The sequence below is a fragment of the Bos grunniens genome, chromosome 24 (assembly GCF_055505025.1).
Source record: "Bos grunniens cultivar Pamir isolate PY7600 chromosome 24, Bosgru_T2T1.0, whole genome shotgun sequence".
Classification (NCBI taxonomy): Eukaryota; Metazoa; Chordata; class Mammalia; order Artiodactyla; family Bovidae; genus Bos; species Bos grunniens.
In genome coordinates, this window is record NC_141188.1 from 60,888,820 (window position 1) to 60,915,736 (window position 26,917).

Below are 26,917 nucleotides of genomic sequence, written 5' to 3' on the forward strand. Positions count from 1 at the left end.
TAACCTTTACATACAATTCTCTCTCAGTAAATTCTCTAAACAAATAGGAGCATTGTATTGCAGCCTTTTTCAACAAATAATGGAATTGCTCCAAATTTCTATGCCATCAAAAAAAAAAAAAGAACCTTGAAAGGGTCCCTTATAAATTACAGCAGTTACTCATCTTTAATAGTCAAGTTCTTTTCATTACATCAAAGTGCGCTCTGGCTACAGGAATTCTCTCAAAGTTGATATTATTTTTTCACTGTACATGGACCTCAAGGAGTGTGGATATAGCCTGGCAAGTAAGTTGAAATTTTGTGAGAAAAAGTGAAAATTAAAAGTTCAGACTCTCGAGTCTTGTTTATTTTCTATGATTATTAGTTATTAACATATTTTGACAGAACGTATTAGCAATCTTTGTCTTACTCATGCATTTAAAGCAAGCATTTTGTTATTAAATATTAATTTAATTTCAGGTTGTAGATCCAATGCATGGTTGAACTATTAATGGAGTATAATTCTTATTCCACTATATCAAATCTTTTAGTTGCTACATAACTTTTTAATAAATGTTCTGTAATACTCTTTCATGTATAGAATTTTTTTATTTCACTTTTCTTGTGATTTTTGTTTCCACTATATATAAGAAGTGATGCATTTAAACCTTTAGTACTTTAAAATATATTTATTATCAATTATCACTCATTGTCTATAGCACTGAACTTGGAAAAAGCAATTTTCCTCTAGAAAAAAAATTGTACAAAACATTAATTTATGTCTACTGGATCACCATGTAATATGAAAATCTGTTTTTAAGTACACTGAATTTTCTGCAAATTCATCTCACATTTCTATAATCTATGCTGTCTTTTCTTATGTGCAATTTTCTAATGTATTATTGTATTCTATTGTATTTACAGAGAAAGCCACACTGAAACACTTTTGTCTGTCATACATAAACATTTAAAATGCTTGTTTTATAAACTGATAAATGTATCAATGCTTAAAAGTTAAACCAAATTAATCTTGCTGCAGTCTTAACAAATGCAATCTGGATTATATAGGGGAATAGCTTATTTTATTCCAAGAAAACTCAATTAGAACTTGAAACAATACTACTAAGCTTACAAAATAGAAGCTACAAAATTTAGCCATACATCATTTTCTGATTTGCTGTTGTTTTTTAGTCGCTAACTTGTGTCTGACTCTTTTGTGACCCCATGGACTGTAGCCCACCAGGCTACTCTGTCCATGGGATTTCCCAGGCAAAAATACTGGAGTGGGTTCCCATTTCCTTCTCCAGGGCATTTTCTGATTACTTCGTGTTTTTTCTATAGAACTATTGGCAAACAAGTAGATTTTATAAACTACAGTTTGTACTTTCTTTTTTCTCCTACATTGTTCAGGACATGAAATGATATTAACAATGAAATAGCTTGCTTGATGGGATATTTGGTTTAACTATTTTATTGAAGAAGACTCTAAGACTTATTATTTTCAAATATTAATTTTTAAAGAGGATAATATATTGATCTTTGGATTCAAACACTTGTCTATAAATTCCAGTCCAACCATATATAAAGCTATTTTTGTTAATAATAGTATCCATATCATAAGCCTATATTATGAGGATTGAATAGAATGACACATGTGCAGTACTTAGAACAGTGCCTGGGCCATAATAAGTGCTCAACAAGAGTTAGTTTATTACTGTTACTTAACTTCTTTAAATCTGTTTATCGACATACTGGGGAAATGTTCCTATATTGTATGGTTACTGTGAGGATCAAATTGTGTGCACAGAACTTAGGACTCTTAATATGTAGTAGATATGGTTGCTGCTGCTGCGAAGTCATTTCAGTCGTGTCCGACTCTGTGAGACCCCATAGACAGCAGCCCACCAGGCTCCTCTGTCCCTGGGATTCTCCAGGCAAGAACACTGGAGTGGGTTGCCATTTCCTTCTCCAATGCATGAAAGTGAAAAGTGAAAAGTGAAAGTGAAGTCGCTCAGTCGTGTCTGACTCTTAGCGACCCCATGGACTTCAGTCTACCAGGCTCCTCCGTCCATGGGATTTCCAGGCAAGAGTACTGGAGTGGGGTGCCATTGCCTTCTCCGAGTAGATATGGTTATATGTACTTAAATGTCAATACACATGCAAGGCACTTAAGGATCTTATCCTGTAGCAGGATTGTTATTTATAGTTAAAGATAACAGGTCTTCCCTAGTGGCTCAGACAGTCAAGAATCAAGTTGCAAGGTAGGAAACCAGGGTTCAGTCCCTGGGTTGGGAAGATCCCCTGAAGAAGGGAATGGCAATCCACTCCAGGATTCTTGCCTGGAGAATTCCTCATGGGCTCCAGTCCATGGGGTCGCAAAGAGTCAGACATGACTGAGTGACTAACACTTTCACTTTACTTTCATGATAGGTCTTTATTATTAGATTATTAATCCTCTATGCTAAGCTGATATGAAGCTAACATGTGAGAGTTATATCATTGCTCTCTGTGTGGTGATAAAAGAACCTTACATAATTTCAGTAGAGCTCATACTTCTCTCCAGTTTATCCCTCTCCACCATAGATCACATGTAAATAAAAATTTCAAATGTTATGAGTTTTTTTGAGGCATCTACTTGATTACAGATTTGATTACAGTAATATATCTTATTAGCATGTTTTAATAATTATAAATATTTTCTTTCTCAACTTAGATAGAAAACAGATGAGAAAAAAATCCATTCATCCTTGTCAATCAACTGACAAAGATGTGATAAAAGAAGCTCACGCTGAGAATTTAATGACTAATTTATCAAATGCTTATGCTTCAGGTATGGATGCTGTTAACAAATGTTATTTGTTTTATTTTTTTTTATAAAATTCTATGTTATCTACATATTACTGAAGTCATTTTGATTTTCTTAAGATCTATAGACTAACTTTTATAAGTATACTTTAACTGACTTTTAAAAGTACAACTTACCAGCTCATTTTTAACAACAGTCAAATAAGGACCACCTGGTAGAGCTTAAAGGGCCAATTAATTTCATGGCGTTAATCTAAAGTGGCTTACTTTTTGGTGAAAATTGTTATTCAGTGGGACTTCAAATGAAGATTATTTGTAGGATTTGGACAGATGCTGCTTTATTTAACTATTTGGCATGGCCTTCAAGTATCTTTAATCTTCTATGATCAAAATTCTATCTGATAGTGAGTTTCTTCGACTGTTTAGAAACCGACCTTGTTGTTTATTTCTTTTTTCTCTAGATTTGTTGCCATCCAAGGAGGGCGAAGATTTAACAAAATGTTTTCTGCTGCAAGTGGTAAATATTCTTCTGCACTACATTGAGAAAACTTTTGATGATAAGAGTAAAATATTGGACTTTCATCATCCTCATCAACTTCTTGAAGGTTTGGATGGGTTTGACTTAGAACTGTCTGACCATCCTGAATCTCTGGAGCAGTTGCTGGTTGATTGCACAGACACCTTAAAATATGGGGTAAAAACAGGTAATTTTCAAATTTGTTTGTCCGAACTGGAGACTGAATGAGTAGCCTTAAGTTTACATTTGCATTGAAAAATACCCTAATTTCATTCATTTTTATTTAAAACATTTGTCTAGTTTATTTTAAACTGGTATTTTCATATAGAATTGTTTATTAGTTAACAGAGAAAGTAAACAAAATGATTTTGGTTTGGAGGGATATATCCCAATGGCAAATAACATACAGTTTTTATTTACCTTTTTCATTTTTTGCTTTATTTGATCATATTCATTACTGGATGCTTGATTTATTATCTCTGTACTTCAATAAAATATAGAATGCTAAAATTAGATATATGTATAATTTATATATATAACCTATATTTTAGAAAGTGTTTTCTGATTAAAATGACATTATTGTAACTTAATTCTTTTTTTTTTTAACATTTTTTTAAAATTTTATTTTATTTTTAAACTTTACAATATTGTATTAGTTTTGCCAAATATCGAAAGGAATCCGCCACAGGTATACCCGCGTTCCCCATCCTGAACCCTCCTCCCTCCTCCCCCCGCCCCACCCTCCCTCTGGGTCGTCCCAGTGCACCAGCCCCAAGCATCCAGTATCGTGCATCGAACCTGGACTAGCGACTCGTTTCATACATGATATTATACATGTTTCAATGCTATTCTCCCAAATCTCCCCACCCTCTCCCTCTTCCACAGAGTCCATAAGACTGATCTAAACATCGGTGTCTCTTTTGCTGTCTCGTACACAGGGTTATTGTTACCATCTTTCTAAATTCCATATATATGCATTAGTATACTGTATTGGTGTTTTTCTTTCTGGCTTACTTCACTCTGTATAATAGGTTCCAGTTTTATCCATCTCATTAGAACTGAATTCTTAATCTCTTAAAACAATGATACTTCCAGGAGCAAACAACATTTGAACAAAACTCTAGAGGCAAAACAGAGATTCACAAAGAGCTATTACACACATTATCTTTAAGACAGAGTGTAAAACTAGTGCACAGAACAATCCATTGTGGAGCTGAGGAGGAGAAGCTTAATTTAAACTGAGTTCAATATAGATTGTTCAATTTGACAAGCAATGTTTGGTGATTCTTCCTTAATATAAAATTTTGAAAGATCATTATAAGAGGAACCTATTTTTATAGTTGAAATTATTTATTTTTTTTGCTGCCTGTATTTTTAAAGAATTCTTTTCCACTATGGTTTCTTACAGGATATTGAATATCCTGTGCTCTACACTAGGACCTTGCTGTTTATCCATCCTACATGTAACAGTCTCCATCTGCTAACCCCAAACTCCCAAACCAGTTCATCCTCCACCCCCTCCCCCTTGGTGATCACAAGTCTGTTATCTGTGCTTGTGATCCTGTTTCTGTTTTGTAGATAAGCTTATTTGTGTCGTATTTTGGACTCCACATATTTGTTGTTCAGCCGCTAAGTTGTGTCTGACTCTGCGATCCCATGGGCTGGAGCATGCCAGGCTCCTCTGTCCTCTATTGTCTTCTGGAGTTTGCTCAAATCCATGTTCATTGAGTTTGTGATGCTCTCGAACTATCTCAGCCTCTGCCGCCCCCTTCTCCTTCTGCCCTCAATCTTTACCAGCATCACAGTCTTTTCCGATGTGTTCGCTCTTTGCATCAGGTAGCCAAAATAGTGGGGCTTCAGCTTCAGCATCCAGAGAAGGCAATGGCACCCCACTCCAGTACTACTGCCTGGAAAATCCCATGGACGGAGGAGCCTTGTAGGCTGCAGTCCATGGGGTCGGGAAGAGTCGGACACGACTGAGCGACTTCACTTTCACTCTTCACTTTCATGCATTGGAGAAGGAAATGGCAACCCACTCCAGTGTTCCTGCCTGGAGAATCCCAGGGATGGGGGAGCCTGGTGGGCTGCCGTCTATGGGGTCGCACAGAGTCGGACACGACTGAAGTGATTTAGCGGCAGCAGCAGCAGCAGCGGTGGCTTCAGCATTAGTGCTCCCAGTGAATAATCAGGGTTGGTTTCCTTTGAGATTGGCTGGTTTGACCTCCTTGCAGTCCAAGGCACTCTCGAGTCTCCTCCAGTGCCACAGTTGGAAAGCGTCAGTTCTCTGGCGCTCAGTCTTCTTTATGGTCCAGCTGTTTCTTGCTTAGTATGATAATCTCTAGGGACCTTCTATTTCACCCAAAAAGTGTATAAGCAGCTTTGGAAGGAAAATTATTTCGTCTTCTAGGTGATCTTTCCCCCATCCACTGAGGTAGCTTCCCACACCCCACCCTCGGTCTTTCTACTTCAGTTGGGTTCCTCACTCTGGTATGTGAGCCCTTTCTCATTTTGGTGCCTTCTTACAGCTGCTCCTCCTCCTCCACTGTTTGGAAATAGACTTAAGACCTTCTCTGAAAGATCACTTCCTCCAAAAGCCTTCTCTGGAGACTGCCTCTCCTACTCCTGACCCCTTAGAAATGGTCTTTTAACATCCTGATCCTTTGCTTTGTAATTTTTGCTTTTTACTGTACTTAAATACATTTGTGTCATTATTTGATTGTGTCTCCTTCTTTCAATAGTAAGTGAGATCCCCATGTAGCGGCTATGTCCGTATGACCGCTGGGCTCTAATACCCAGAACAGTCCCAGCATATGATAATCGCTCAGGAATGTTCACTGAATGAAATCGTGTACTCGATCCATAACACCTGTTCACTGAGAAACTGCTATGAAATTTAACCACATTTCAGCCGTGTGTTTACACTTTGACCCATGTGTGATTTTGTCTTTTTTCCCCAGGACATCCTCGCTATTTTAACCAGCTCTCCAGTGGGCTAGATGTGATTGGACTTGCAGGGGAATGGTTGACAGCCACTGCAAATACCAACATGTGAGTATCCTTCTGGGTCTAAGGGACGTGAGACTGTGAGACACGGAGCAAGGGTGTAGGTGTCAGTTGTTGAAGTTCCGTTTTGCTGGACAGGATGTTTGCTCTATCAGAAACAAATACGTGATACCAGAAAGAAATGCAAAGATGGTTCCTGTTCCCTGGGGACATTTTAACTGGTCCTCTGGACTGTCTCTCCTCTCTAGAAACTCTTAGGATCTGAAATTCCTTGTAAATAGTAAAGTGCAGTTGATTAGTCTGAGTTATTAGTGTGCAGACTGGGAGTCCAGCTCTGGGACTGAAATCACTGCAATACTACCCAGAACAGCCCAGAGCATAGAGTCTAAAAACGACACACGCCAGGGTAGGAAAAGTTGCCTGAGTGTTAACTGGAACTTCAGTTTGCTCAAAGGTGAAGAAAGTAAACTATTAAAGTTAAATCGAGCTCCAATGTGATTCCTTAAAAATTTTGACCTTTGTCAGAACAAAACTTGCAGGTATACGAAATGAGATACACTGCTGTAATGTTTTGAAGTAAAATTAACTTTAGGGCAATGTATTTCAAGTTTAAAGGAATAGGGAAGTGATTGGACACGCAATTGGAAGGAACAGTCTGCCTCAGATGTTAATACATAACTACAATCAAAAGAGATAGCTGGTAGAAGTTTAAACTTTAAAACCAGGAACTAAACATTATGAGAAGTGACTGCTTCACTGTGTAGGAAAGCTGTGGTTTATTTTAACTGTTTAGTTGTCACTGGGATCTTAATGGTGCACAGGGTTTTATAAATGTGAAATGCATAGAAAAACAAGCTGCACAGTTTATTGCTAGTTTTAGTTTTCATTGCTTGATTGTAGCCCTTTATTTGAACACACATAGAGTAACACTTTGGAGAGCTTCTCTGATAGCTCAGTTGGTAAAGAATCCACCTGTAATGTAGGAGACCCTTAACGAACCTATATCGTTTGCGATATATAAAATGTGATGCATTTTATTACATAAAAATCATTTTACAAATCTTACTCCATTATTTGGAATCTTATTGCTGTGAAACAATCATTCTCTGTTCAAAGAAAATATAGATTTTTGGTTTAAATAGAGAAATAGTAGAAAAATGCAAAGAGAAAGGAGGTAAGAGATGGTTCTACAGGTTTGAATTATTCTTTAATCAACAGATGTGAATACCTAGCACATGATTTTATTTATCCTCTTCCATGTAATATAATTCACAGCGGAATTTCTATACATATATTATAGGTTTACCTATGAAATAGCTCCAGTATTTACTGTCATGGAAACAGTTCTTCTTAAGAAAATGTGTGGAATTATTGGCTGGAGAGAAACAGAAGCAGATGGAATATTTTCACCTGGTAAGAAAAAGGTTTATAAGTGAAAAGAAATAATAGGAGAAAGTAAAAATGTATTTAAATTAATATGATTGTTTTTGAGTCATTGAATTGATGTGAATGTTCATAAGCCATATTGTTGGCTATAATCATAAACAAAGTTTTTTGAAATCTGAAAGTTGTGGATTTTGCTGTTTGTGATTCCTTTAATACTTTCAAGGAAGACCATTTTAAAAATGACATCAGTGATTTGGTACCATTTCACTTCAGAAAACTCTCAAATCGTCTCAATCAACATTTCAGATTTTTGAAATTAGATTAACAGTCACAATTTCTTTTCCGTAGGTGGGAGTATATCAAACCTCTATGGTATACTAGTAGCTCGTTATAAGCAATATCCAGAGATAAAAGCAAGAGGCATGGCAGTCCTTCCGTGCATTGTGTTGTTTGTTTCTGAACAAGTAAGTATCAAGTCTAGATTTTTCTAAGCTTTAAGAATCTTCTAAGATATACCGATAAAGTAATTTAAACATTGAGAATATTAGCTTCACTTTCATGGTAAAAACACTCTGTAATCTCTGTTTGGATCTATATATTGATATTGGAAAGGAGAAAAACAACTTTCCAGCCTATACAGACTATATAGATTAGCAATACAAATAATTCAGGAAAATTTTATTTCAATATAGGAGAAACTAACAGAAAAAAGATATGATTGTAAATATAAAACATTCTGCTATCTTTACCAAAAAAAAAATCATTAAGTGGGATTTGCCTGCAATGCAGGAGACTCGGGTTCCTGATCCAGCGATTGAACCCGAGTCTCCTGCATTGCAGGTAGATTCTTTACCACTGAGCCACCAGGCAAATCCCACTGCTGCATACTTAATGTAATTTACTATAAAATAATACAATCAAAGATACTTGTTTATAAATGTCATTTTTATCATTTGACATATACTTTTTCAATATTATGAGCAAATAAGCTGAAATCCCATAATGTCATTTAAAAAAAAAATCATTTCCTATTTAATCTATGTATTGATATTCTCCCTTGAAATGAAAACATCATAAGGGTTTTAAATTTCCCTTTTCTCTCATATATGTGGTCTTTTCCAGGCAGCTAAAAATTACCCAGGAAAAGTTTATCTTTGAGCTGTCACCTCCATCTTACTGATTCTGTTTATATTATCAAACTATGCCATGAGATAGTAGTCACCCAGAAGGCAAGAAATCAAATTTGATATCAAAGTTAAAATTAAAAACTACAAATACAATTATGTATAGTTTAAAAATAAAATAAAATTAAAAAAAATAAAATTAAAAACTACAAGCAGAGGAAAAATTGATTCCTTTCTTTAGGCCTCTCTTAAAAAAAAATTGCAAATTCAAGACTTAAAGCTGTCCATAACATGCAAGGATTTACCTGGAGGATATTGTCAGTAAATGTATAAATGACACGATTCATGTGGATACAGAAAACTAGAATAAGAATCACAGTCCTGTGTTTAAAGTGTTGTCTGAGTGACAGCGCCTCCTAGAAAGAGGTGCTACAGCCTTCTTCATCTCTACTAACGTCATGGTAAGAGTCTGGAAGTATGCCTTGAGAACTTCACTTCTATATGTGTGTGTGTGTATATATGTACATGTATTTATATATGCACAGATCCATTCAGAGGTATGCATATATGCCCTACTTTGAGTGGTGCACTAGTGTAAGTGATGATTTAAGGCAGGAAAATTAATGCCTTTCCTGTTTTCATTTTTGCCCAAGGGTCATTATTCCATAAAAAAGGCTGCAGCAACTCTTGGTATTGGAACAGATAATGTAATTGAAGTAAAATGTGATGAAAGGTATGTTTCTTAACACAGTCTCAAGATTTTTATTATCATTATGCTTCATATAAAGATTAAAACCCCATTTTTCTATTATCCCAATTTTTAGCAAGAATATTTTCCCAGATTAGTTTCAATAATTTTAACTGGAAGTAATTATGAAAGAAACACCAAAGTTATCCTATACAGTATCCTATACTGAATATAGTCCTATACAAGTGAGAGTGTCTCATACCTTTTCTTTGTTAAGTATATTGAAGTAGCAGTATAATGATGTCTGGAGACGAAAAATTCAGATGCATCAGAAATCTACAGAGTAAAAATATATTTCCACTTCTCTTGAAATGAATAAACTATATTATAAATACATATATTCTGGAAGATCATTTTGATGCATATTAAATATATGTATACATCTCAAGTTCTGTGTTACAATCTGCAACTTATTTTGTAAATTTTTTTGGCTTTAGAGTATATCTTAGAAACCTTAGCCTGTGAATGTATACAGACTTTCCTTATTCTTTTTTAATTATTTTGGAGTTTTCCATTTTGTAAATATAATTTCACGTATCTTATTTAAAAGGTTTTCACCTAGATTTAAGTATTTAAAGACAATGATTAAATGAATGTGTGTGTGTGTATGTGTGTGTGCTCAGTCGTGTCTGACTCTGACCCCATGGACTGTAGCCTGCCAAGGTCCTCTGTCCATGGAATTTTCCAGGCAAGAATACTAGAGTGGGTTGCCATTTCCTCTTGAAGAGATGTTCCTGACCCAGGGATCGAATCTGAGTCTTTTGGGTCTCCTGCATTGGCAGGTGGATTCTTTACCACTCACAGTACCTGGGAAGCCCTGATTTAATGAATATAATTATACAAGTATACTTGAGTGTCTATATTTGAATATTTCTCACATAAATCCCTATAAGTTCAATTACAGGTTCAAAGATTGTCTGCACTTTAAATTTCATACAGATTTTTATTTGCCCTTCAAATATTTTTGAGTTAACTGATGCTTATCTACTGGGAGAAACTTGAATATTATCAATACTTCTGTACTTGAAAATTCTGATAAATGAAGATGACCTTCAGTTGTTTGGAACTATATATGTCTAGTATACTGACCAACCAGCTGTGTGTTACAGCAATATGTCTGTTCATTTTCATTTGCCAATTTTTTATTGGTAGTTTATTATTTATTGGCTTGTAAAAATATTTATATATTGAGATATTTTTAAATGTAAAATATATGAATATAGAACATTTTGCAAATATGCTTTATAAGTTTGTCATTCTATATGTATTTCAAGTTGTTTGGTTTTCTTTATATAAACCCTGTACATTTGCTGAGAATCTCTTTCCCAGATACTTTGTATCTGTTTTTACTACTATGAATAGGATATGTTCTATGTTTATTAAGAACAATTAGTTAAAAAAAATAGGAACCTAATTTACTATTGTAACCCTCCCATTGCTCAACATTCTTATAGTTTTCAAAAGTTTTTCAATAAGCAATGTTAGGTATTCCAGGTGTACAACCATATGTACTTGAATTAGGGATTTTTCTTATTTTCGTTTCTGTATATCATCTATTATCATCATGATTACCTCCCTAGATAACAGGTATTTCTTCAGAAAAAGGATGCTGTAATATTGATGGTGGTAGGCATTCTTACTTGATTCCGGACTTTAAGAGGAATGCTTACAAGAAGACAGTGTTTCAGTCTGATAACGGGGTGGAGCAGGAAGATACTGGCTTTTGTTTTTTTGTCCCAGAAATTTGCTGTGAAGAAAAATGTGAGACCACCTGAATTTTTGCCACATTCCCCCCAACAATTTGTATCTTTGATTTTTATGTCTTAATGCCAAGAAGTCTTTATGAAAGTGAAAGTCACTCAGTCATGTCCGACTCTTTGTGACCCCATGGACTATACAGGCCAGAATACTGGAGTGGGTACCTGTTCCCTTCTCCTGGGAATCTTCCCAACCCAGGGATTGAACCCAGGTCTCCCACATTGCAGGTGGATTCTTTACCAGCTGAGCCACAAAGGAAATCCAAGAACATTGGAGTGGGTAGCTTATCCCTTCTCGAGGGGATCTTCCCAGCCCAGGAATCAAACCACTGGGGGTCTCCTGCATTGCAGGTGGGTTCTTTACCAACTGAGCTATCAAGGAAGCCCTAAGAAGTCTTTATAATTAAAGGTTAATCATTAGAGAAAAAAAGGAAGAAAGAAAAGGAAGGAAGAAAACCATTATGTATCTTAGAAAAATCAGAATCTTCTGATATGTAAATAATGCAGATTTTAAGATGATTGAATAGTAAACTCAGCTTCCTTTAATTCAAATACCATGATATTTTATCTTGGTTTTAGGGAACTGCTTATTGCTTGTTTTCCACACCTATAAATACCTTTGGGAGTCACTAAAAACTAATTTTTTAATCTTGAATATTATTAATTCTTCTAACTGGTAGAATCGATATGTTTATTCACTCATAAGAAAACAATGTGTATTTGACTTTTTAAGGGGAAAGATGATTCCAGCTGAGTTAGAGGAAAATATATTACAAGCTAAAAGAAAGGTAAGTTCTGAAGTTCCATATTTAACTTGCAAATGCATCTTTATTTTCTTTACTGACTTTCATTAGTGGCAAGCAACTGATAAGAACTGCTACAGGAAATAAAGTAATCTCTAAATGTAGGAAATTTCTTCTAAAGCTGAAGTGAAATAATTAAATGACATTGCAATATTTCCCTGACCATTTTGTTCCTGTTAAATATCAAAAGACAAGTTATCACCAAAAGTAAATAAAGTGGTTTATTTACTACTAAAGGAGTTTAGTCGTCTTTATTGTTGTGGTATGATCTTCTGAAAATAAATTCAGAGAGAAATAACAATAAATGGGACTCAGAGGCAATGGTATTTGTTCATCTTATGGTTAAGCTACTTTTTCCATTACTGTAGGTGCCTCTAAATATTTGAAGTTATTAGTTATCTAATGTCCTCAGTCAGGGGCTTCCCTGGTCGCTCAGCAGTAAAGAATCCGCCTGCCAGTTCAGGAGACATGGGTTCAACCCCTGAGTTGAGAAGATTGGCTGGAGTAGGAAACAGCAACCCACTCCAGTGTTCTTGTCTGGGAAATCCCATGGAAAGAGGAATCTGGCGGGCTATAGTCCGTGAGGTTGCAAGAGATTCGAATGTGAGTTAGCAGCTAAACAACAAAGGGCTTCCTGAGATTGTAAGAATGAGGCAGCTTTTGTCCTCCCCAGGGCCAGACTCCTTTCTGTGTTGTGGCCACAGCTGGCAGCACCGTATTCGGGGCCTTCGACCCGCTCCATGACATCGCAGATATTTGTGAGACACACAAGCTCTGGATGCATGTGGATGTAAGTCATGTCCTAGAGTCTGGCTCATAATTTCCCTTTTTTAAAAATGTTACCTGTGAACAATCCTCATAATTTCTTAACTGACATTACAAGCAAGACCAAAATTTCTCTGTAACTCTAATTTTTATAATGAATAAATATCAAGAAAAAATAGTCTCATTTGCATAAATTACCTTAAAATAGACAATGCACTACCATAGAAAGAGCTATGTATGTATCAATATTTTTTTAAAAGTCTAAATGCCTATCAATATTCAACCAACAATTTAGAAGATCAATTTGAAGAAAGAGTTAAACCTGATTTTAAATCAAAGAAACTTAGCCCCTTACTCTAATATATATTTCTTAATTAATAGCTGTTATGGAAGTCAAAACTTTTGATGTTATTAGTACAATGACTTTGTGCAAAAATGTCTTTGGCTTTGATTAGAGTTGGACAAATGTAAAGTTATATAATATGGTAGATATTTTAATTTTTCTGTAGTATTGCCAAATCTGATGCCAACTTTTAAAAAATTCTGTCTCTGGAAATTATACAGAAGGTGTCTCTTTGCATTAGTTATCAATAGAAACCTAAAACTTTACTATGTCATGAAGAGATAATGAGAATTCCTAGGAGGAAAATTTTAAATGCATGGTTCTTTTAAGTGAGACAATTATAGCCAAGTTTGTAATTATCTAGTATAGCAATTAAATCCTCATCAACTTTTGAAATAAATATAACATAGGAAAGAGCAGTCAGTGCTATGTAAAAAGAAATCATTAATGTAAACACACAAATCCTTTGTGTCCACTGTAGGCAGCTTGGGGAGGTGGATTGCTGTTGTCCAGAAAGCATTCCTGTAGACTCAGTGGCATTGAAAGGTGAGAACTGGGCCGCTGCTCGTGCAAGTGGAAGGGCGTCTTCGGGCTTCTGTTTGTCTCCTTAGCCCGTGAGCACTAACAGGACTTGTTTTATTGCCTAGGGCCGACTCCGTGACCTGGAACCCCCACAAACTCATGGGTGTGCCCCTTCAGTGCTCTGCTCTCCTGACCCGGGAAAAAGTAAATGATCTCTGTTTTCGAGTAGTGATGTGATGGAGACCTTGGTCATGACTAGGTTCATTGTGCATGTTCAAAACCAAAATCATTATGGCTTCATTGAATTCATGTAGTGCAGGACCCTTTGGCCTGTAGAGGAAAGCTGCTCCTTAATTAGCAACCACGGGGCTTCCCTAGTGGCTCAAATGGTAAAGAATCTGCCTGCAATGTGGGAGACCCGGGTTCGATCCCTGGGTCAGGAAGATCCCCTGGAGAAGGAAATGGCAACCCACTCCAGTACTCTTTCCTGGAGAATCCCATGGGCAGAGTCCATGGAGTCGCAAAGAGGCAGACATGACTGAGCAGCTAACACTGGCAGTGGGTAACTAAAGTGTCACAAAACCCAGTGGTGTAGGGCCCCAGGTAGTAAGTTAATGTGTGGATGAGATCAGGGATAAGACAATAGACAGTGGTGAGAAACAGAATGGGTGATACAAAATGTGGTCACTCGTGACCTCCCTTCTAAACACACCATGAACAAAGGTAAGGTCTCTTTGGAGTCAGATTTGGCCTGCTGACCAATTTGTTACCTCAGAGAGTAAGGCCAAAATAAGACTTGTTTTAAGTAGGGATAACTATCAGTAACGATGATGTACGTTTAGCATAAAAAGCAAAAAATTATGGGTTGTATGAAATTATTTTTTGCTTATAAGTTTGTGTATTTTATCTCTGCCAATAGTACATGTAATGCTACGTAAGGAGATAAGCCCATGATCTCCTGCAAGAAGAGATACAATTACAAAGTTCAACTTGAATATTCCCTGTCTCTGCTTAGCTGTCAGAGGGGCAGACACACTTTACGTGGCTATCATTTATAGCTTTGTTTTGTTTCTCTCTTACTCACAAGCAGTCCAGTGATTTGAATTTAAAAATAGAGTGCTTGTCTTCCCATTATCAACTGCCTGACCTGGTACTCCCCACTTTCTGCTGAGCGTTAAATACACGCCTCTTCCCTAGCTCTAAGACAGTCTTTGTTCTCTCCTAACCCGAGGCGTTCTCAGCAATTCAGGCTGGAGCCGTTGGCTCTGCTTCAGCTTCTGCTCAGTTGGCTGCGTGGCGACAACCCCTCCACTTTGGTGTCGGGTCTCCAGTCCACTTGCAGATTTCTGGTACTTTTATGTTTGGGGCTCAGAAACAAATTTTCTGCAGTCTTTCTTCATTTCTTCACTCATAGTGACTGTGTGGAAGTAGCCCTGCCCTTCTCTGCTCAGCCTCCTACAACCCAGACTGTAAACTCAACAAGGCTAGAGTTTTTCCTTACTACAAATCCACAGTCCCAGCACACAGTATGACAGATTTTAGGTGCTTATTTTTCACCTTAGAGGCTTCCCAGGTGGCACAACAGTCTAAAGCATCCACCTGCCAATGCAGGAGATGCCAGAGATATGGGTTCAGTCCCTGGCTTAGGAAGATCCCTGGAAAAGGGAATGACAACCGACTGCAGTATTCTTGCCTGGGAAATCTCATCGACACAGGAGCCTGGTGGGCTATAGTCCACGGGGTTGCAAAGAGTCAGACTCAACCGAGCACACACACAGTCTTTATCTAAGAACTATAGTTAAAACTCACATTGTTTACACTGTTTTAAAATATTTTAGTTCCTAGTTCCTGACAAAATATTAAAGTCCAGGTTTGAAGTAAACTACAGGGAAAATATTTCTCTGTGTACATTGCACCCTGTGGTGTGTAGCGTGTTAGTCATTCAGTCACGTCCAGTTCTTTGTGACCCTGTGGACTGTAGCCCTCCTCTGTCCGTGAAATTCTCCTGAGCCAGACGGTAAAGAATCTAAGAATCTGCCTGCAGTGCAGGAGACACAGGAGCCATGGGTCAGTCCCTGGGTTGGGAAGATCCCCTGGAGAAGAGAATGGCTACCCACTCTGGTATTCTTCTACTTTAATATTTTGTTAGATAGGAGCTGGAGACTAAAGTATTTTAAAACAGTGTATGTAGTATACATAAATATATATATATATGTAGTATATTGTGTATACACACACACACAAAGTCCTCTCCTTTGCAAGGTATCGTTTCTTCTCTATTTCACCCCAGTCCTTCAAATCTTATCACCAGTTGTGATCCTTTCCTTAGACCCATAAGCCGCTCCAAAATAAGAGTGTGAGTTTTCTTCCCTTGGAAATTGGATTGCCACAGACTCCCAGACGAACTGCCCTCTTGTCTCAAACTTAGCACGGTACAGATATATGATCTTGAAAATTCCTTACCGTGGTGAACTTTCTGTCTCTTCAATCTATAAAAATGATATAACAGTAGCACTTACGCCCTAAGTCTTCCATGAGGATCAGATGGTATATTTGTGATGTCTCCAGCATATAATAGGCACGTGATAAATATGTTCTTATTTGCTTCATATTCAAAAGGTTATAGTTGGTATAGATTTAAACTCTACCCAGTCAGTGCGCACAGGTTTAGCCTTTGTTATGCTGTGGCAATGCATATCTTTTGAGAAAAGCCTCTTTTCAACTGGTTGATGGAAACATTTCTTTTTTCTAGTGGTTATTATTTAATCATTCAAAAGGAGTATTTCTCCATTCTTCAACACCAAGGAGGAATGTTTTCAACACCTTTTATGTAAGAGGAAATGGCTAGGAAAGGGCAAAATTAAATAAATGGACTGTTTTATTCTCTGCCTCCCGTGGCCATCAGAGCCGTTTGCTTGACTGGCGTCTAAAGGGTTGATTCATGAGAAAGCGTAGTTAAAATGAACCAGGCACTCAATTCTAATTAACTTCAATGCAGGCTGGTCACATAATTTCAAAAGAGCAGCGAAACTTCAAGGTTTTTAAGAAACATTAAAGAAATATAGACAACTGGTAATCTAATTACACCATCTACTGTTCCAGCTAAATCCAAAGAACAACTGAATCCATGAAAATCCTAAGAAAGTAACATATTTTTATATAAAATAAACAAAAGTTCTATTTAAATGTGCCTGTAAGGTAGAAATGCTAAGTGAACTGAAATGAATAAGTGGTTGTGGCTTCTTACTGAGATGTGGATGGCTTACACAGTAGATGTATCGTCCCTTTTTCAGGGTCTTCTGGGAGCGTGCAACCAGATGCAGGCTGAATACCTCTTCCAGCCTGATAAAGTCTACAATATTAACTTTGACACCGGGGATAAGACGATTCAATGCGGCCGACATGTCGATGTCTTTAAGCTCTGGTTAATGTGGAAGGCAAAGGTAGGAATTTGCCATCTTTTATTAGGTCCTATGTACTTGGATACCCGATGTAACTAGTTCCATATTTTAGAGCTTACTTTGGATGTCTTTCCCCAAATTATAGTCCTTTTATTTTATTAAGTGTTTCCCTTTTTTGAAGTTTATTTATTTGTGTTTGGCTGTGCTGGGTCTTCACCGCTGCGCAGGCTTTTCTTTAGTTGTAGCGAAGCGGGGCTACGCTCTAGTTCCTGGGCTTCTCCCGGCAGTGTCCTCTCTGGCTGCAGAGCGCAGGCTCTGGGGCGCATGGGGCTTCGGTCGTTGCGGCGCTGGGCCCGGTAGCTGCAGTTCGCAGGCTCCAGAGCACATGCGCAGTAGACGTGGCACACGGGCTTATTTGCTCCGCGGCAGGTGGGATCTCCCCAAATCAGGGATTGAATCCCTGTCTCCTACGTTCACAGTAGGGTTCTTTACCCTTGAGCCCCCAGAGGAGCGCTATGGTCCTTTTATTTTGTTAAACTTCTGTCGAGGAAACTGCTCTAACTGCAAAGGCAAGCTTCGTTCTGAGCTCGAAATTCTACTGAGGTGGACAAGATTTTAGCTTGTTTACCATTAATGTATATTCTATCAAATGGTAGGAGTAAAATCTGTTAGGAATATAAATTAGCCTGCAGGTTTAAAAAAAAAAACTTTTTTTTTCTAATTGGAATTCGAAATAGGTCAAGCCACTTAAAGTTAGTATAGATTCCCAGATGTGAATACTTATTAATTACCTGAACATTCGATCTGCCTTAGAATCAAGCTCAGGGCTTCCCAGCTGGTGCAGTGGTAGAAAATCCATCTGCTAACACAGGAGATGAAGAGACCCGGGTTTGATGCCTGGATTGGAAAGATTCCCTGAGGAAAGAAATGGCACTCCACTCCAGTATTCTTGCCTGGAAAATCCCATGGACAGAGGAGCCTGGCTGGATACAGTCCATGGGTCGCAAAGAGTCAGACACAACTGAGTGACTAATAAACACACACACACACACACACACACACAGAGTCAAGGACAACAGATACAGTCTCTCCGAAGATTGCAACAGCAGGACATGTGCTACACCCTCCCTCTGCTCCTTGTTTGTAATTTTTAGCTTAAATAATGGAAATGTTTTTAGGAAGCTATTTCTATCACCTCCTTCCCAATCCTCTATAGGAAGATAGGCAGTAGGTCCTCTGAGGATGGAAGCTTTGACATGAACCAGCAGCTTCTTTAACACAGTGGTAAGCTGATCCTCCACAACACATCACCCACCCTCTGCATTGCAAGGGGACTCTTCTGGGTATCACAGGTAGTTATCCTTCTCCAGAAAAATTGCTTAGATTTTTATTTGGTGGATATAGAATTCCGAGTACAAAACACAAATAGAAAAACATGTTCTGTAACATGAATCATAGATGCAAATTCATGATCCTTATTTCAGTTCAGTTCAGTCGCTCAGTCGTGTCCGACTCTTTGCGACCCCATGAATCGCAGCATGCCAGGCCTCCCTGTCCATCACCAACTCCCGGAGTTCACTCAGACTCACGTCCATCGAGTCAGTGATGCCATCCAGCCATGTCATCCTCTGTCGTCCCCTTCTCCTCCTGCCCCCAATCCCTCCCAGCATCAGAGTCTTTTCCAATGAATCAACTCTTCGCATGAGGTGGCCAAAGTACTGGAGTTTCAGCTTCAGCATCAGTCCTTCCAAAGAAATCCCAGGGCTGATCTCCTTCAGAATGGACTGGTTGGATCTCCTTGTAGTCCAAGGGACTCTTAAGAGTCTTCTCCAACACCACAGTTCAAAAGCATCAATTATTTGGCGCTCAGCTTTCTTGATAGTCCAACTCTCACATCCATACATGACCACTGGAAAAACCATAGCCTTGATTAGACGGACCTTTGTTGGCAAAGTAATGTCTCTGCTTTTCAATATGCTATCTAGGTTGGTCATAACTTTCCTTCCAAGGAGTAAGCGTCTTTTAATTTCATGGCTGCAGTCACCATCTGTAGTGATTTTGGAGCCCAAAAACATAAAGTCTGACACTGTTTCCAGTTTCCCCTTCTATTTCCCATGAAGTGATGGGACCGGATACCATGATCTTCGTTTTCTGAATGTTGAGCTTTAAGCCAACTTTTTCACTCTCCACTTTCACCTTCATCAAGAGGCTTTAGAGTTCCTCTTCACTTTCTGCCATAAGGGTGGTGTCATCTGCATAGCTGAGGTTATTGAGATTTCTCCCGGCAATCTTGATTCCAGCTTGTGTTTCTTCTAGTCCAGCATTTCTCATGATGTACTCTGCATATAAGTTAAATAAGCAGGGTGACAATATACAGCCTTGACGTACTCCTTTTCCTATTTGGAACCAGTCTGTTGTTCCATGTCCAGTTCTAACTGTTGCTTCCTGACCTGCATACAGGTTTCTCAAGAGGCAGGTCAGGTGATCTGGTATTCCCATCTGTTTCAGAATTTCCACAGTTTATTGTGATCCACACAGTCAAAGGCTTTGGCATAGTCAATAAAGCAGAAATAGATGTTTTTCTGGAACGCTCTTGCTTTTTCCATGATCCAGCGGATGTTGGCAATTTGATCTCTGGTTCCTCTGCCTTTTCTAAAACCAGCTTGAAAATCAGGAAGTTCACGGTTCACATATTGCTGAAGCCTGGCTTGGAGAATTTTGAGCATTACTTTACTAGCATGTGAGAAGAGTGCAGTTGTGTGGTAGTTTGAGCATTCTTTGGCATTGCCTTTCTTTGGGATTGGAATGAAAACTGACTTTTTCCAGTCCTGTGGCCACTGCTGAGTTTTCCAAATTTGCTGGCATATTGAGTGTAGCACTTTCACAGCATCTTCTTTCAGGATTTGAAATAGCTCAACTGGAATTCCATCACCTCCACTAGCTTTGTTCGTAGTGATGCTTTCTAAGGCCCACTTGACATCACATTCCAGGCTGTCTGGCTCTAGGTCAGTGATCACACCATTGTGATTATCTGGGTCGTGAAGATCTTTTTTGTATAGTTCTTCTGTGTATTCTTGCCACCTCTTCTTAATATCTTCTGCTTCTGTTAGGTCCATATCATTTCTGTCCTTTATCGAGCCCATCTTTGCATGAAATGTTCCCTTGGTATCTCTAATTTTCTTGAAGAGATCTCTAGATCCTTCTTTAGTAATCTATAATACATTGGCAGCATTTTCTCTTACAAATTTATCTTTTATCACCTGCTTTTTCCTAACCTTATAATCACCTTGTTTGAAATAAGCATTAAAAAACCCACTTTGAATAGTGTATATATATATTGATAACTCACCTTAAATTATTTCAATAATAAGGCATTGAAATAATAAAAAATCTATTCAATAGTATAGATCTTCAGTAGTCATGGGTTTACCATACGTTGAACATAGATTAGGCTACAAAGCTTTACTTAGGTAATTTAGCTTACATGTCCCAACAGTTGAGCTGGTTATATCTGGTAAATAGGTAAAGAAATTAACTTGCTGATAGATGAAGAGAATTTAATCTAAGGAGCACAGCTGACTCTCAAATTCAAAATCTATTTTCCCACAAATCCATATTATCTTTCTTAACATAACTCATAGCACCATGGGAATGTAAAACTCATCTGAAGTAGTGATGAAAAAGCAGGTTTATCACCTTTTGCATATGGAAACTATGTTCCAAAAAAAAGGTGTATAAACAGATATTATGTAAGCAAGGCCATTCCTGAGAGTAGGGAAACAAAATTCCAGCAGAATGGAAATTATTTTCATATTTAAGAGCATTTTTATATGTTAAAATGCAAGTTCAGGTAAATATCCATGGCAGGCTTGAAAGGGAGGAGTTGACTTGCAAGTTTGTTGCATGATCTATAACTACTAAATATTTAAACATTTGCTGGGTGAGTCTCCATCCGTACTCTTGACAAGATGATGGGAATTAAGAAGAAAGTCTAGAGATATAAGTGAAAATTTTATATTTTTTCCTCATTTGCTGTAATTACAGAATGAATACTTCATTGATTACAGAAAAGAGGATCAATTTTTAATGAAATTCATATTTCTTTAAAGTAAAATTAATTCCATAAAATACTGTGGTAGGTTATAAAACTAAGTAATAAGAAAATCATAGAAATATAAGATTCCACAAACACTGATTATTGTCCAAAAGCAAATCTAATGCACAATCTTCTCTTTTTGGATGGATTTTCTACAAAAGTTGGACTAGTTTTATATTCATAAAATGACTCTGTTTGGCCAGGAGAAAGCTATCGAGCTTAATTGTTCAAGAGCCCCATCTGCTTCTTCTAAAGTCAGACTGCATTTGCCCTGAGACTGGGCTTCCCGGTTTTCTCCTGTCAGTGACTGGCAGTGCATGGCAGGGAGGCTAAGGGATACCACTCCTGAGAGACAGGAGACTGTTCCTAATAGCTGAGCGGATGTGAAGAGGTCTTAAAGGCCTTCCTACATCTTAGATTTCATTGTAGTCTAGGATGCTTCCACTCCACCTTTGCCCATCTTTTTCCTTCACTTAGAGTCATATTTGGGCTTGCCTGGCGGCTCAGATGGTAAAGAATTTGCCTGCAATGTGAGAGACCAGGGTTTAATCCCTGGGTTGGGAAGATCTCCTGGAGAAGGGAATGGCAACCCAGTGCAGCATTCTTGTCTGGAGACTCCCAGGGACAGAGGGCCACAGTCCCTGGGGTCACAAAGAGTCAGACATGACTGAGCGACTAACACACACACACACACAGAGCCATATTTATTCACAGTCTGAAAGCTTTCCCAGTCTGTCTACCTCCTTCCTACTGTCTTTCACACAGGTATGTGTGTGCACTCGGGTATGTGTGTGCACACAGGTATATGTGTGCGCTCAGCTGTGTCTGACTCTTTGCAGCCCCAAGAACAGTAGTCTGCCTGGTCACAAAAGCTTAAGTATTGAGAAGGTGCTGAAGTGCCACCTCATATTGTTGTAGAGGCTCTGCATTGCATACCTCTAAAGTAACCAGTAGTGGGTACCCTCAGCAAAGAATATCTGGGATGTACAGACAGAAGCAGAGATCATTAGAAAGCAAATTCAGTAATGCAGGAGAGGGTGATTGGGCCAGTATAGTGGCAACAAATAGGTCGAGATATATTAGAATTTAATTACCTTTTGAAGTTAAATCCAGTGGAATTTTCCAAAATATTCTACTGCGTGTGGGTGTGAAAAAAGAAGAAAGTCAAGGATAAGATGCTGATGGTTTGGACCTTAGCAACTAAAGGATAGAATGGAGATTGGGAACACTGGGAAGTACAAGTTTGTGGAGAAAGGTCAGGAGTTCGGTTCTGGGCATGTCATTTTGAGATGTTAGTTATATTAACAGGGAATCAAACATATGAATCTGAGGTTCAGAGATGAGGTCTCAGGAGGAAATATAAGTGGGAGAGTCATCAGCCTTTACATATTGCTTAGAGCCATGAGACAAGTGGCAATCACCAAGGGAAAGAAGGCGAACGGAGACAGAGATGGGTGGGTTTCTCCGTGCCTTCGCATCCACTCTATAGCGCTCTAAGAGCGAATTAAACCAAGAGTACAAAGCACTGAGCTACATGCCTGGGCTACAGCTAAAGGTCAACAACTCTCAGTTTCAGGATATCCTATGCCAGCCAATATGCCAAGGCTTTATTTGTCATATTTCTTCTGTTCCTCACTGCACTGTATAAAATTTTTTTAAAAAATTTCTCTGCATACTAGACATAAAAAATTAGATGTCAAGGGCTTCCCTGGTGGCTGAGTGGTAAAGGATCCACCTGCCAGCGCAGGAGACATGGGTTCCACCCCTGGTCTGGAAAGATCCCGCATGCTGTGGAGCAACTGAGCCTGCGAGCCACAACAGCTGGGCCTGCGCTCTAGAGCCCGGGAGTCATGGCTACTACAGCCCACGCACCCTAGAGCCACGCACCCTAGAGCACACTCACCCTAGGGCCACACACCCTAGAGCACACTCACCCTAGAGCCACACACACACTAGAGCACATGCACCCTAGAGCCACACGCACACTAGAGCACACTCACCCTAGAGCACACGCACCATAGAGCACACTCACCCTAGAGCACACTCACCCTAGAGCCACACACACACTAGAGCACATGCACCCTAGAGCCACATGCACACTAGAGCACACTCACCCTAGAGCACACGCACCCTAGAGTACACGCACCATAGAGCACACTCACCCTAGAGCACACTCACCCTAGAGCCACGCACCCTAGAGCACATGCACACTAGAGCCACACGCACCCTAGAGCACACTCACCCTAGAGCACATGCACCCTAGAGCACACGCACACTAGAGCACACTCACCCTAGAGCCACGCACCCTAGAGCACACTCACCATAGAGCACACTCACCCTAGAGCACACTCACCCTACAGCCACACGCACACTAGAGGACACGCACCCTAGAGCACACTCACCCTAGAGCACACTCACCCTAGAGTATACTCACCCTAGAGCACACACACCCTAGAGCACATTCACCCTAGACCATGCACCCTAGAGCACACTCACCCTAGAGCCATGCATCCTAGAGCACACTCACCCTAGAGCCATGCACCCTAGAGCACACTCACCCTAGAGCCACGCACCCTAGAGCACACTCACCCTAGAGCACACTCACCCTAGAGCACACTCAGCCTAGAGCCACACGCACACTAGAGGACACGCACCCTAGAGCCATGCACCCTAGAGCACACTCACCCTAGAGCCACGCACCCTAGAGCACACTCACCCTAGAGCACACTCACCCTAGAGCACACTCACCCTAGAGCCACACGCACACTAGAGGACACGCACCCTAGAGCACACGCACCCTAGAGCACACGCACCCTAGACCACACTCACCCTAGAGCACACGCACCTTAGAGCACACGCACCCTAGAGCACACGCACCCTAGAGCCATGCACCCTAGAGCACACTCACCCTAGAGCCACGCACCCTAGAGCACACTCACCCTAGAGCACACTCACCCTAGAGCACACTCACCCTAGAGCCACACGCACACTAGAGCACACGCACCCTAGAGCACACGCACCCTAGAGCCATGCACCCTAGAGCACACTCACCCTAGAGCACACTCACCCTAGAGCACACTCACCCTAGAGCCACACGCACACTAGAGCACACGCACCCTAGAGCACACGCACCCTAGAGCCACACGCACACTAGAGCACACGCACCCTAGAGCACACGCACCCTAGAGCCATGCACCCTAGAGCACACTCACCCTAGAGCACACGCACCCTAGAGCACACGCACCCTAGAGCACACTCACCCTAGAGCACACGCACCTTAGAGCACACGCACACTAGAGCCCGTACTCTACAGCAAGAGAAGTCTGCACCCCACAACTAGAGAGTACCCCGAGTCAGCACAGCTAAAGAGAAAGCCCTCCCAGCAGGGAGAACAGCACAGCCAAAAACAAACAAATAAGTACAAATATTTTAAAAACTCATGTCAAAGTATCTATCACACATTTGTAGATCTAGGCAACAGAAGCGTAACAAGGCTAAGTAACTTGCCTCAAGTTCAGCAGACAGTAGGGAGTAAAAGCAGATTGAGAAGATAGAGATAAGAATGCAGTGAGAATAGAGGATACCTACTGTTAGTAAGATAATAATCATATTTATTTAAATAAGTACATTTAAATGGATTTAATACATTTCAAGAGCTTCGTTAGTTTAATTTAAAGGTACTTACTTGAGTAAAGCATTTGATGTTTTTTTTTTTAAACTACAGGGAACCTATGGGTTTGAGGTACAGATTGACAGATATATGGAACTTGCAAAATACTTCTATAAAGTTTTAAAGAAAAAAGATAACTTTAAGCTTGTATTTGACGCAGAGGTAAGGACTCTATTAGTGGGCTTTTTTTGGTGGTACTTTAATGTATCTATTCTTTCTTTGCTGAGTATTTTTTCTTGAATCTATTATCTGTCTAACATTTTGAGATAATTCAAAAGTTACATGCAATAATTATCATACACATTTTATTTTATCTAAGTGCCGCAAAACATTTAGATTTTAAAAACTTTTCCATTAAATTCTCTTTTTTTATAGACCTGGGGCCTAATAGATTAATTTAATAGTTGCCTTGCCTTTGTGTGTGCTTAATTGTGTCTGACTCTTAGTGATCCCGTGGACTATATCCCACCAGGCTCTCAATTTAAAAAAATTAAGATAAAACTATTTGGTTATAATTGCTTTTCTGATTTTGATGGCACTTAATCGAGAGAAATTTAATTTTTCCTAGCATTTTTCTTGTAAGTTAGACTATGCAGTTGGGTTTCTGGAGAGTAGGTGACATAAGAAAAAGTGGTCTTTAAAGTTACCTAATAATCCTTGGTAATTACTATTAAGGTACTAAATTATAGATATTAATGATAAAATTAGAGTTTTGCTAGTATTATATCCATCTTCCTCTTCAAGGGCCAGTCGGCCCCTTGGCAGCCTGATGGCATGGGTAATTAAAATACTTCTGGGATAATTAAGAAATTAGGTAGGGCTTTAAGAATATTCATAAAATTACTAAAGAAGTAAATGAAACTTTAAGAATACTTGTAAAGTGTTAATTTTTGATTTAAGCCTGAGTTCACGAATGTCTGCTTCTGGTATTTCCCACCAAGACTTAAACATATCCCAAAAAGTTTTGAAAGAGATCAAGAACTGCAAAAGGTAAGTCTGTGTGTGTGATGTGGGGTTATGACTTTAATATTGCATTAGGTAACATGTGCACGCCCTCTGCATGCCCCAAGTCTCAGCACCACTTTGCTCTATAATATCCAGTGACCCCAGAGTGTTATGTGATCTCACACCACCTGCGCAGTGTTGTTTTAGGAGCTGTGAAAGACATTAAACAGGTAGAATTTTCCTCTGTAGAATTTACGAAAAAACCATGTTTCACTGCAAAACAGTGACCTTGTTGAAAAACTCAAGTTGTATTGTAATAATTCAGAGTGAAAGTTAGAATATCAGAAGGTATTCCTACTTTTCCTTTCTCTAGTTCATTTTACCTCTCTCCCGAATATGGCTGTCTATATTGACATATAAATGTAAACAAAATGTCATACAACCTTCTTTAATGTATTCTAGTACACTTGCATTATTTTATGAGTTTGGTAATTGTGAATCATGGACTAGCAAGAGCATTAGTATGTGTTTAGAACAGGCTGCTTTTTTTCTGTAGTAAGCTGCCTCTTAAAAATTATCCCTGACAGTTTTAAATTGCCTGCAATTTACCTCAAGCTAATGATAGTCATGTAGTCATCTAGGAGGTAGAACACTATTTATTTGTAAGCTTTCTTTTTAATGATATTTGCGTTTATACACAGATTGCTCCGAAGATTAAAGCTCAGATGATAGTGGAGGGTACAGCCATGCTCAGCTACCAGCCCTGTGGGGACAAAGTAAATTTTTTCCGAATGGTCTTTTCTAATCCTGCCACAAGACAAACAGATGTTGACTATCTTATTGATGAAATTCAAAGACTTGGGAAAGATTTATGATACTGCAGTATAAACTGGAATAACAAATGTAAAAACCAACTTGAAAAATCTATTGCTGAAGACAATAAAAAAGGGATATTATAAATGGTATCCTCTCTTTAGAATGTCTGATTCTTCCTTATCCTGTGTTGTGTAAGGTGATGATGGGAGTGGGTTCACTGGAGACAGATAATCTATTG

At 38.9% G+C, this 26,917-nt stretch overlaps 1 protein-coding gene across 1 annotated transcript; it reads left to right on the plus strand.

Moving 5' to 3' along the window:
* Positions 1–2,699: 2,699 nt before the first annotated feature.
* Positions 2,700–26,826, plus strand: LOC147346394 (glutamate decarboxylase 1-like). The gene is made up of 14 exons (XM_086372476.1): positions 2,700–2,808; positions 3,245–3,487; positions 6,258–6,348; positions 7,604–7,716; positions 8,038–8,153; positions 9,467–9,546; positions 12,052–12,106; positions 12,795–12,911; positions 13,711–13,775; positions 13,877–13,955; positions 17,045–17,194; positions 24,973–25,080; positions 25,819–25,908; positions 26,565–26,826. The coding sequence occupies exons 1-14, from the start codon at positions 2,703–2,705 to the stop codon at positions 26,736–26,738; spliced, it is 1,587 nt and encodes a 528-aa protein (XP_086228602.1). The 5' UTR covers positions 2,700–2,702; the 3' UTR covers positions 26,739–26,826.
* Positions 26,827–26,917: the final 91 nt, after the last annotated feature.